Source organism: Neltuma alba, unplaced genomic scaffold (assembly GCF_004799145.2).
Source record: "Neltuma alba isolate B1F8T4 unplaced genomic scaffold, ASM479914v2 tig00012988_pilon, whole genome shotgun sequence".
NCBI lineage: Eukaryota > Viridiplantae > Streptophyta > Magnoliopsida > Fabales > Fabaceae > Neltuma > Neltuma alba.
The window spans coordinates 339,561-352,543 of record NW_021637341.1 but is presented as its reverse complement, the minus strand read 5'-3'; the positions used below and the strand labels follow the sequence as shown (position 1 = coordinate 352,543).

Below are 12,983 nucleotides of genomic sequence, written 5' to 3'. Positions count from 1 at the left end.
TAGTGTTGCTTACTGTTTTAAAATTTATTTGTGTAGGAGATCAAGAAGACATATACTCGATTAGTGTCTATGCTGGGGGAGGAAATGATGGTCATTCAGTCAAGACTAAGGGAGGGTAGTGGCAATGTAAGTGAAGAGGAGAAAGATGAGGAAGAAGAATCTGAAACAGAAGAGGAAAGAGTTGAGAAAGGAAGTGATTTAGAGGATGAGGAAGAAGATGACAGAAATGAAGAAGAACAATCCAAATCACAAGATGACAGAAATGAAGAAGAAGAGCAAGAAAGTCAGTCAGAAAAGGAGATGGGTGGAGAAGAATTACATGAAGAAGAAAAAGAGAAGGGAAATGAGGACAAGGTAGATGAAGAAGAAAATAAAAGAGAAGAAGAGGATGAAGAGGACAAAGAAGTGGATGAGGCCACCCAAGGGGAAGGGAACGAACATGTGAGGAAATCAACAAGGGTGATAAGTAAGGGGAAAGCTCTTAAGTCTCCATTTCTGGAAATTAAAAACAAGGCTGGGAAAAAGAGAACAATTGATGACAGGCAAGCTCTATTTGACATGTGTACAGTAAGGTGTAATGAAGAGGAGCAAGAGCAGTAAGTATTATGTTTTAGTGACCAATTTTGTATTATGTTACAGAATTTACTAAATTTACTAACTTGATAATTGTTTCATTTGTGTTAGATATTTTGTATCGATGTATGGATACTTCCTAACTCGTGGTGAGTTGCAATGTCTCCAACGTAGAAGATGGATAAACGACAGGGTGAGTCACACATAGATAGTTAATATTAGAATGAGTTATTGTATGCTAAGGAGTTGTAATTTCTTTGTATTTGCAATTTCAGTTTATGACTATGGTGGCAAAGGCATTCGTTGGAGAGCAAAAGGAAAAAAAGGGGCGAGTTAACCGCCATATATTTTCTGTAGATTTCATGCAGAAAATGGTGGCGAATCCTTTAAGGTGGAAATGGGAGGACCATGAAAGAGAAATATTACCTGAATATATTGGATACAATGTCGGGGATTGCGATTTCATTTTTGGTTCTACTCTATTTCAAGATCATTGGTTTTGTTATGTTTTCGAGACAAAGACCATGACCTTCCATGCCCTTGATTCGTCGATTGATAGCATCACATTCATGAGATTACAAGCTGAGGAAGAAGAAGCAAAGAAGAAGGTGGGTGAGCAACAACATGATGCAAAGAAGAAGAAAAAGAGGACAAATAAAGGGCAGTTTGACCCCAAACAATTCATGGCAACACAAACTGAGTAGTTATTTACAGCTTTTATACTTGCCAATGACTATTATAATTGTCACTAGCAGTCTGCATAGTTGTCATTACATGCTCTGGTAGTTGTCACTGGATGCTATGCTAGTTGTCACTGGATGATATATTAGTTGTTAGTTGTCACTGGATGATCTGTTACTTGTCACTGGATGATATATTAGTTGTCAGTTGTCACTGTATGGTCTATTAATTGTCACTGGATGCTGTGGTAGTTGTCATTGCATGCTCTAGTAGTTGTCACTGGATCTGTTAGTTGTCACTGGATGATATATTAGTTGTCAGTTGTCACTGGATCTGTTACTTGTCACTGGATGATATATTAGTTGTCAGTTGTCACTGGATGGTCTGTTAGTTGTCACTGGATGCTGTGGTAGTTGTTATTGCATGCTCTGGTAGTTGTCACTGGATGCTATGCTAGTTGTCACTAGATGCTCTGTCCCTTGTTACTAAATGCTTTGTTAATTGTCACTGGATGTTCTGTCCCTTGTTAGTGGATGGGGCGTTTTTTGTCAGTAGATGCTCTGTCCTTTGTCACTGGATGCTATGTGCCTTGTTACTGGATTCTTTATGCCTTGTTACTGGATGCTATGTGCCTTGTTACTGGATGCTCTTTGCCTTGTTACTGGATGCTGTGTTGTTACTGATGCCTTTTAATTATGTCTGTGTGTGTGTTTTTTTCCAAATGAACTGTTTCCATTCGATGCTACGTGCTGTTAAGCCAGAATTGTTTGCCAATGAGGACCAAATTGACAAGGAAGTGAAATGGGCTAAAGTCTATGTGCAGAATGATACGTAAGTGTAGTTGTTCTGTTCGATTGTGTTATGTTGTTTTTATTCACAATAACAATTGCTAGGTGCTAACATATTCAATTTACTTGGTAGTGATTTATGTGGAGTTCATGTTATCTCTTGGCTACAAGAGTGGGATGGCACTGTTCGAGATAATGCAGGATATACAATGCCACGATACTCCAATGATGAACTACAAGAGTTGAACGTTGGCTATTTGTGGTGGTTGGTTACCTATCCAAATAATGAACATGGGGGTCAAGTGATGTCAATGCTATCGGACTACAACAAGACCAAGAAGAGGAGATAGAGTAGTCTATTAATTTTTTGTTCTCTTAGCCCATGATGTGTTGCAGGATGATTAGCAAATTGGTTATTTTGTAACAAACTGATCAAATTATGTTTATAATATTATTACCTTTGTCATCACATATTGTAATACTACTTTTTAGGGTTTTATTACATTTTTAATAATATTTCTACTTTATATGTGCAGACATATTATGCTAGGTTACCTTGCATTTAAATTAACAACCTGAGTTATCTTAAATAACAACTAATATAACAGGAGTTAATGACAAGTGATATGAGAATTTCATAACAAGTCACAGCGCTTCATTCACAAGTCATAGTGTAACCATTGACAAGGGACAGTGTTGCCATTAACAAGTCGCGGTACTCCATTGACAAGTCACAATGCTCTCTTCACAGCGACAATTGACAAGGCACAATGTTCTCAGAAACAAGTGACAGTGTCCCATTGACAAGGCATAGTGCAACCATTGACAAGAGATAGTGTTGGCATTAACAAGTCACAGTGCTGTATTGACAAGTCACAATAGCCCATTGACAAGTCATAGAGCAACCATTGACAAGGGACAGTGTTTCCATTAACAAGTGACAGTGCCGTATTGACAAGTGACAGTGCTCTATTAACAAGTCACCGGATAAACCATTGACAAGGGATAGTGTTGTCATTGACAACCCACAGTGGTCTATTGACAAGTCATGGTGCCGCATTGACATGTCATAGTACGACCATTGACAAAGGACAGTATTCTCACAAACAAGTCACAGTACTCTATTGACAACTCACAGTGTTGTCATTGACAAGTCATAGAGCCACCATTGACAGGGGACAAGAGAGAGGTAAGTTTTTGACACTTCATTAATAATGATTATATATGACCATACAACCAAAATATAATATGATAAAGTGATTGTAAATATCATTTCATGGTAAAAAAGGTTATGTTACTTGAATTCATGTTGTTGACAACTTACATCAGCAAATTCATTGACAAGTCATAGTGCAATGATTGACAAGTCATAACAGGTCTAGTGACAACGCAGGGTGCATGCAATGACAACTAAGATGTAACATGCGAATTCATAGCTAACTTTCATTTACACCTTCATACACATGAAACTACATCTATTTCACAACCCATCCCAAAAAAAACATAGGGGCTGCATGTAATAATGAAACTACCCAGTAGTGTATATCCATTTACAAAAAATTCTCTTCACACCCATTTACAAAACATTCTCTTCACATCCATATACAAAAAATATCTGACTTCAATATGTTCTCAGCTAGGATTTGGGTTCTTGCATGTCTTGGCAGTGTGTCCAGCCTCTTTGTATCTTCCACAATGATAAACCTTCTTATTTTGGAACTGAGATTCTATCCTATTAATCCTTGGCCTTCCTGGAGGCCTTTTGGTTATAGGTGGATGCAAGAATGTTTGGGTTAGTATATGACTCACAGTAGGTGTATCAGGTTGTGGACAATCATGCGTTGCAATTGGCCTCATGCTATTTGCATATATTTTCTCCTGTGTGGACAATTTGTAACAATTATCTACATAATCATACACACTACGGTGAACTAGTTTGATTGCCGCACAAGCATGTGGACAAGGTATTCCACTCATTTGCCATGCCAAACATGTACATCTGTGAGAAATCAGATCAACAGCAACATAGATGATGCATCCCTCACGTATTGTCTGCACCGAAATATGGTCATCACCATAATATGTTGCCTCCATATACGCACCTCTTGCTATTTGTTCCGACAACTTTGATTCAATATTGGGTCCTACACCATTTTTCCAACTTCTCATCCCCATCTTGCTAGCAAACATCTTCTCGGCCAACTTCTCTTGATGCTCTTGTATCAAAACCGGCAAGGCATGCTTCCTTTCTTTCAACATCCATGCATTAAAAGACTCAGCAAGATTATTGGTGATGTTATCCCATCTTTTAAAAGGAAATTTACTTTGCGCCCATCTATCCATATCCCCGTGAGATTCAACCCATCGTGCCAATTGAGGACAAAACAGTCTTAAATTTCCCATTGCAACATTAAACTCATTATCATTCCTTGCATATACAATTCCATCAAGTAAATAAAGTGCATTATCCTTGTTATTTTCTGAGGTCTGTCTCACACCTCTATTGATTTTCACATACTGCGCACTATAATTTTCTTTCACATGTCGATAGCAAAAAGCATGTCTGTCACCATCAAATACTGTCCTGACAGTACCGATAATAGCATTACTTCGATCTGAGACAATTGTCACTTGTGCTGATCTGGTTATCTCTTTCAGATTCTGTAGATACCAAGTCCATTCATCATTTGTTTCTCCGCTAACAATACCATATGCTAAAGGAAACAACTCATTGTCTGCATCAAATGCACAAGCTGATAATAAAGTTCCTTTGTAAGGACCACTCAAATGACATCCATCTATATAAATAATTGGTCTACAACCTTCCACAAAGCCTTTAATTGAGCATCCATATGCAATGAATAGCCTCTCAAATCGGTTGCTATCTGAGCCTTCCCATCTTGCAACTGTGTCAGGATCAATTTCCATTGGTCTACTCGACCATGTAATTCCATTAGCTCTCTTCCTAACCCTATATGTTTGAGTATAGTTCAATTGCACTCCATATTCTTTATACAAGTCCTTTCTAATTTCATTAGGACTCTTGTCAACATTGCACCTTAAGTCATCAATCACAATTGAAGCAGCTAAATTTGACCTTCCTGAGTGAGGTACAATTAAGTTGTCCTGTGCATGATGAATGTGTTCACTTTTGTACGTTCTGATAGTTAAAAAATCAGTATCTTGATGTGCTCCCATTGAATATGCACCCATATACCATGGACAACCATCAACCTTACACTTCACAATGATCTTTTGCTGATTATTCTTAATGAAAAGGTACGAAAACTTTTGGCATAAGCTATACTTGTATAATGTTTTTCAGAGAGTAGTGGCATTTGGAAATATTTGTCCTTCGCCAATAATCAAATCCTTCCATTTTGTGGAATTCATTTGTGGTGTAGGTGTTGGGATCATTTCAACAGCGCAAGGAATTGATTGTGGCTCTCCAATCACATCAAATAAGGTAGGTGGAGACATAGACAATTCATTGACACCTCCAAATGATTGATCAATCCTGCAGAAAATGACAAGTTAGGGTGCATGTATTGACAAGTTGGTAGCAATACAGTAACAACTGACATACTAAGAAATCACAATAACAGTTTTCTTAAACTATACTTACACATCTTGCTCCTCCATTGTGTTATCTCTTGTTGCTTCTAGGTGGTCCTCATTTTCATTTTCTTCGACATACACATGACCACTTTCTTCATTGAACTTTATTAAATATTCCACCCCATCATCATCTACCAACTCCACAAAAGTTTTTTTTATCAAACACAACTAAGAATTTTAGAACAAATGAGTTGCTTTCTTTTCCAGCAATTGGTTATGTAATTTCCTTCAATTCTTCATAACTTGTGCCCTCCTTTACATTAGTTGTTCTTACACTACCTCCTACATATCTCATATTATCTTCTCCATCATTTATAAACTTTTCCCCTATGTGAACAAAGCAAAATAGATGTTTTCCAGACGTACTCGTCATCAGTAACTTAAACTTGCATCAAGAAGCACACAACTGTCATTGACAACTTAAGGAGCTACATTGACAAGTTTAGCGACACACATTGACAACAATCGCGGCTTGATTGACAACACAATCCCATTTCGTGCTAAGGGTTTCTACCCTCACTAACCTTCATCTTTTTCTTCCTTTGCCCCTAAACTAACATCAGAACAGAGGAAAACCACCCAAAAATAACCCAAAAACAGAGCACCCATTATCATTCTACACACCCAACTTAAATCACAACACACACCAACCAAAAACACAGCTTTTCTATTCATTAACTTTTAAATCCTAAACCAAAAACAAAAGCTTTGAAATGCCATCAGTAACTTAAACCTGCATCAAGAAGCATGCAACTGTCATTGACAACTTAAGGAGCTACATTGACAAGTGTAGCGGCACACATTGACAACAATCGCGGCCTGATTGACAACACAATCCCATCTCGAGCTAAGGGTTTCTACCCTCACTAACCTTCATCTTTTTCTTCTTTTGCCACTAAACTAACGTCAGAACAGAGGAAAACCACCCAAAAACAGAGCACCCATTATCATTCTACACACCCAACTTAAATCACAACACACACCAACCAAAAACACAGCTTTTCCATTCATTAACTTCTAAATCCTAAACCAAAAACAAAAGTTTTGAAATACCAAAGGCAAAAACGATTTTTTGATTTCTCATTCCCAAACAAATCCAGAATCTGTCAAGAAAGGTAGGAGAGGAGAGAAAAGAAAGTTTCACACCTGAAGATTTGTGAAGATTCACATGGAAGCACTTTGGAGTTCAATAATGGTAATGGAGAAGATTTTTCATCATCAATGGCTCCTTCTCTCTTTCCCAATGTCTTCTCCCTCAAGCTTCTTGCACGAGAAATCCTCACAGAAGTTCATTCTCCCGTGTTTTTTTTCCCTAATGGCAGGGGCAGGGCAAAATAGTAATTAGTGGATTCTGAAAATTGCATCTAAGTCCCTTTGGGACTTCAAAAATATTATCAGATTTCAGGGGACCTATTTGATGTATTTTGTTCTCCATGGGACCTCAATGTTATTTTCCCAAATCAAATTGATTAATGATACTCAAAAAAATTTTTATGGTTTTGTTTTTTTTCTCCCTAATCATTTTTGAGAATTTTTTTTATCTGGATATGTCATTTAAAGTAAATAATAATAAAAATAGAATTTATTAAAATTAAGAGAATGGAAAATTCAGATATAAAAATAAATCTGAATACTATTGTATATCTAAGCATTTAATATATTAAAAAATGAAATTAATAACAATTTAAGAAAAATATTTTTTAACTTTTCAATTGTATTTATTAAAATAAATTAAAATATATTTTTTACATTTAAATATATTTATAAAAAATATACATAGCAATAATTTTTTAAAAAAATAAAGAAAGAAGAAAGTCCAATTAAAAGCCCCACGAAGGCAAAAATAAAAGTTAACTATTGCTAGCATTAATCATCTACACGAGTAATTTCGTTTATTTGTTTGTTTAGTTATATAAAATATCTTTTATTAATAATAAATTATTTTTATTTGATTTGAATAATTTTTTTGTCAATATTGATGACAACAAAATATAAAGAATTGTAGTATAAATTAAAAAGATTATAGAAAATATATTAAATGGAGGTATGATAAGAGGAAATGTAGGGATTTAATTAGGGATAATTTAGTATTTTTAAATTTATGTTTTGATATTTGGTCCCTGTAAACAATCATAATTATTAAGATCCTTCCCAATGAATTTTTTTTTAGATCTTTCTTTCTAATTTTTTTTATAAAATTACAAGGTAAAATATGGTTTTATCAGTTTCACAAAAGAAGGGTTAATCGTTGGAAGAACGAGAAGAAAATAGTTAAAATTTTTTGCAAAAATTAAGTCTCAAATTAAAGGGGTTAATGGAGGGAAGGTGAAAATCTTTTGAGGGAGAATAAATTTAGCCTTCTAATAAATAAATTATGGTTTCTTCAAACCAAAAATTGACAAAATTACATTCTATAAATTCTAAGTTTAAATTTAAGTCTTACTATTTTTCTCACACAAGAACAATAATATTATATTTAGAATAATATTATAATATTTCGCTAACCTTTTCTCAATCTATATCTAGCCACCTTGATATTAATGTTGATATATTTTTTTGGTATAATTTGATTAATATTATTTTGTATTAAAAATGTGCTTTGGCTATTAGATATGGTGGACTAACTTAAAAAAAAAAAGCAAGAAAAAAAGAATAAGCTATTTTCATATTTACTATTTTTATTTACATAACATTCTAATTTTTATTTATTACTAATTCATTAAATATATGTTTTTTATGTTATAGTAGAACCTTCTAATTGTATTATTTGTAAATAGTTGTTAATATTAATTTTCTAAATTATGATATATCAAATACCAGTTTAATTATTTTTTAGTATCCTTTGAAATGATTTGATATTTTTTAGTTTAAAAAATGTCCATCTATTTTTAAAAATAGATAATATACTTATATATAATATAATATTGACAATATCTAATTACATGAAGTTGTGGAGTAAAAAAGAAGAATAATATTGTCATGAATAAATTACAAAAGATGATGCTTAGAATTCATACATCTCTCACATTTTAACAAGGATTGCTATAAATCACTATCATGTACAATCAAATCATCAAGCATTTTGTTTGATTAACAAGACTTATACTTTTTAATCAAAATTGTTGAGTTTAAATTCTCAAAATATATGTTAAATATTTGGTAGGAGAATTTTGTTTTTCTTTACAGTTTTATTAAACTAAATATTAATGAGTTAGCAATATTGTTATACATGATTCCATGTAAATATTTGCTTTGCACCTATTATATTCTTCATATGATATTATCTCAAGATTAGTAAATCAAAATTCAATTTTGTCTCTAACATTTATTCTTCTATATTATGATCAATAATATTCAATTAATTTGAAATAGTCAGAATCAACCAATAACTCAAAAAGTAATTTTTACTTTTTCATACTTAAGGCAATCAAATGCACAGATTAAATTATTATGATTCACCTGCACTTCTAGGAGTTCACTATGTTCCTTTATGAAATTTTTATTTGTTTTTTTCTTATAATGTAGTCTTTCACCTCACAAAATATAGAATCACTGCATTTTATTATAAGAATAAAGATATAAAATGTTGGGGGAAAGAAATTCACTTTTCTGACGGAATTAGCCATGGACAACATTCCGTCCATAATTTTCGTTGAAAATCCGTCCAAGCTTCTGTGGGTAAATTTAGCGACAGATTTTCTGACAAAATTTGCGACGAAAATTACTGACAGAATTTTTCTGTGGCAAATTCCGTTGGAAAATTATTTTATCGATGGAATTACCGACAAAAAAATTCTGTCAATAATTTCCAACAGAATTTCCCACAGTTTTCTGACGGATTTTTGTGATGGAATTTATTCTGTCAGTAATTCCGTTGGTGATTCAATTTTTTTTTTGTAGTGAATTATTATCTTTGATCTTTAATATAAAACCTAATTGACTAATTTGAAGAGATTAAAGAAGTTAAAAAATTACTTAATTATAGCATATGTTACATGATTTTTCTAAAATACCTATGTATAATATTAGATTATATATTAGTTTATAAGTTAAGCAAATTAGTTTGAAATATAAATATTTTAATATAATTTTTTATTTTTCTCAATTTTTTCAAATTAATCAATTAGATATTATATTAAGAATCGGAGGTACTACTACGTTATAACAAATGAAAACTTTGTTCAAAGTCAACAAGATAATATCTTAAACTTGTGCACAATCCATTACTATTTATTCATTGTCATTTTCATTATAAGTTCTCTCTCTCTCTACATACACCGACACACACATAAAAAGGAGAATTATTATGAGATCCCAAGAAAAGAATTTCATTATCAAGAAATCCTAATGACAAGTGACCAACATGAACTAGTTGTCATTTATTATTCTGAAACTTGTCATTGTATCTTCTTCAATTGTCAATAGACTTTAAAGTAATTAAATTCCTTTCTTAAGACTTGATTATAAGTCTCCATGTATATAACAGCTTCTATCATTGTACTCAACTATCGTTGTAGCTTCACTATTATTAACAAAGATCCATAAGAGTCATTTTATCAAAGTATACCCATTAATATTAATATCACAATTCTTATTTTTTCAAGCATAATCCATTTTCTTATTGCTTTTCACTCTTAAGGTCCGTTTGGTTGAGTGAAAAAGTGGTGATGGAATTGGAAAAATCGAATTTTCTAATGGCGGGAAGTGTTTGGTGGTGCCATTTGGAACTATTTTTCGCTAGTAAGGGATTTTAAGTTATACAATTGAAAATGGGATCTCACTAAATTTGGTAGGAAGCCATTTTTAGTCGAGCTTAGGAACTAATTTAGGCAAGGTTAGATACGATGATGCACCTGAAAATTATATTAAAAAAAGGGTGAGCTAGGTGTTGGAATGAGAGCGTCAAAGTAGAAAAGGACAGACAAGAAGCATCGAGCAACCAACATTCTAACCTTCGGCGATCCTAAATAGTGAAAAGGTAGGTTGCAATGTGTTGCCCATCTTGTGATTTTTTAGTAGTTGTAAGACATAGAGCATGAGTAAAGTTGTGCAATTCATTATTATGGACATACATATACATATAATAGCTATTTTGTGCTTGTTACATGTGCTTAGCCGACTTCTATTCAAAAGGAATCTGGTTGCTTGTTTGACAGCTGTTCTAGCTGTAAGGAGGTTGATTATGACAATGTTTGTTATCGTTGCATCTGCTACAAGTAGTCATAGACCAAGGGATATAGGGGATAGGTCATTTAAGTTAGATATCCATGCAAAAAGAGCAAACTTGAGGACAGTGATAACGCGTGTTTCATAGGATGTATCATGCAACTCTTGATTGACTCTATCACATGTTGGACACAATCAGTGGACTAAAACCAATTAAGCATATGTTAGTAGATCAACAAGTAGCAATGTTTTTATGCTCATCTTGTAAAAAATAGAGTTATTCAATTTGAGTTTAGGAGATCTTGAGAAACAATCACTAGGTACTTCAATATTGTGTTGTGTGCAATATTAAAGCTATAATTCACTATTTAAAACGCTTGAGCCAATTCCAGAAAACTCTACAGATGAGCGTTGGAAATAGTTTAAGGTAAACCCCTACATCTTACTCTCCGTTTGGTAAGATAATTATACTTTGTTGTGTGTAATGACTTTGAATTAATTTTTATTGTAGCAAAATTGTTTTGGTGCATTAGATGAGACTCATATATGGGTACGAGTGCTAGCTCAATACAAGGATAGATATAAAAAAGGAAAGGTGATATAACAACCAATGTATTGGAGGTATGCTCACCAGATATCCATATATATATGTGTTGCCTTGTTACGAAGGGTCTACAATTGATTGAAGGGTGCTGAGAGATGCTATAAGAAGAAGGGGTACATTGAAAGTTCCACAAGGTTTGTACTTGAGGTTTACATGATAAATTGTTACTGGAAATTAGAATTAAAGTGGTTAAGGTAAGTAGAACCTACTTGATGTTGGTTTGAATTCTCATAACATAAATTAGAATTAATGCGGTCTCAATTGTTATTTGACACTAGGAATTAAAATTCATTTGATTCAGGTAAATAGTACTTAGTTAATACTGGTTATACAAACTGCTAAGGATCTCTTACTCCCTATCAAGGTCAGAGATACCACCTTAATGGGCGGAGGGAAGGACAACAATCTAAAACACCATAGGAGTACTTTAACATGCGCCACTCAAGTGCCAGAAATGTGATAGAAAGATCTTTTGGCATACTGAGATTGTGCTGGGCTATTATGAAGAGTTCTTCATTTTGCCTTGTGAAAATTCAAAGCAGATATATTATGGCTTGCCACTTGATTCATAATTTAATTCGACAAGTGAGTATACCCAATCTTCTGGATGTAGAAATAGATTCCTTTGGGACACATACTTTAACATTGGAAAATACCCCTATGATAACCATGAAAACTTCTTATTCATGGAACAATTTTAGAAATCAACTAGCACGTGCTTCTCCATGTATCACCACAAAGTCCTCTTACTTTTAACATGTGAAAAAAAAACGCCATAAACATATAATATGTGACTACACAATTATTACAACAACTAAGGCAGGCAATTTTATCCATATCAACAAAATGGTTGACATCTTAACTTTAAAAACTTTGGCGGCATTGCCTTACACAATCATATCATATAAAGGCCACAAAAATTCATATTTGAAGCTACAACAGCAATTCATTCAAAGTCCAAACTATAATATATATTAACTTCAGAGTCAACACACTCATGGCATTAAAACATCTTTGATACAACTTGCATCAATTGGACTCTGGATGAAACAAAACCCTAATTGCATCATGAAAAGAAGTAATGCGTGCATCACCTACATTAAACATAGAAACAAAAATGTCACAAAGTATGGCAAAATATCAATAACTAAATGTTGAAATAAATGAATAGAATCAAATGAGCTTCATTTACTGCTTTGGCAATGGTCACTTCCAACAAGGTACTGAATAGCTGTAAAAATACCAAGCTGCACTCCTAGAAGTTTTATCTTTGTAAAGGATCTTAGTAGCACACTCATCATGAAACATAATAGTGACTTCATTTCTGACCCTAATCAGGAAGAATTTAATTTTAATTCCAATCATTTCATTTCAGTTCAATATATGCGTGCGCTCCCTCAAGCAATGCAAGAAAAAAATATCAAAGCCTCTCGACATAATTTTTGAACTACATTTAATTAACATCTTATATCCCTTTCACTACATCATATTATTTAGATTTTCCAACCGCGGATGAGACAATTACACTCATATGATTTAATATTAATAACTCA

General features: G+C 33.3%; 3 protein-coding genes across 3 annotated transcripts; 2 read left to right on the top strand and 1 right to left on the bottom strand.

Moving 5' to 3' along the window:
- Positions 1–227: 227 nt before the first annotated feature.
- LOC114733220 (uncharacterized) lies at positions 228–1,277 on the top strand. The gene is made up of 3 exons (XM_028920634.1): positions 228–596; positions 685–766; positions 849–1,277. Exons 1-3 carry the CDS (start codon positions 301–303, stop codon positions 1,275–1,277), a joined length of 807 nt encoding a protein of 268 aa, XP_028776467.1. The 5' UTR covers positions 228–300.
- Positions 1,278–1,686: 409 nt separating this feature from the next.
- LOC114733222 (uncharacterized) lies at positions 1,687–2,431 on the top strand. The gene is made up of 2 exons (XM_028920636.1): positions 1,687–2,085; positions 2,176–2,431. Exons 1-2 carry the CDS (start codon positions 1,766–1,768, stop codon positions 2,390–2,392), a joined length of 537 nt encoding a protein of 178 aa, XP_028776469.1. The 5' UTR covers positions 1,687–1,765; the 3' UTR covers positions 2,393–2,431.
- Positions 2,432–3,674: 1,243 nt separating this feature from the next.
- LOC114733219 (uncharacterized) lies at positions 3,675–5,255 on the bottom strand. The gene has a single exon (XM_028920633.1). The coding sequence runs from the start codon at positions 5,253–5,255 to the stop codon at positions 3,675–3,677; it is 1,581 nt and encodes a 526-aa protein (XP_028776466.1).
- Between the last annotated feature and the right edge of the window lie 7,728 nt (positions 5,256–12,983).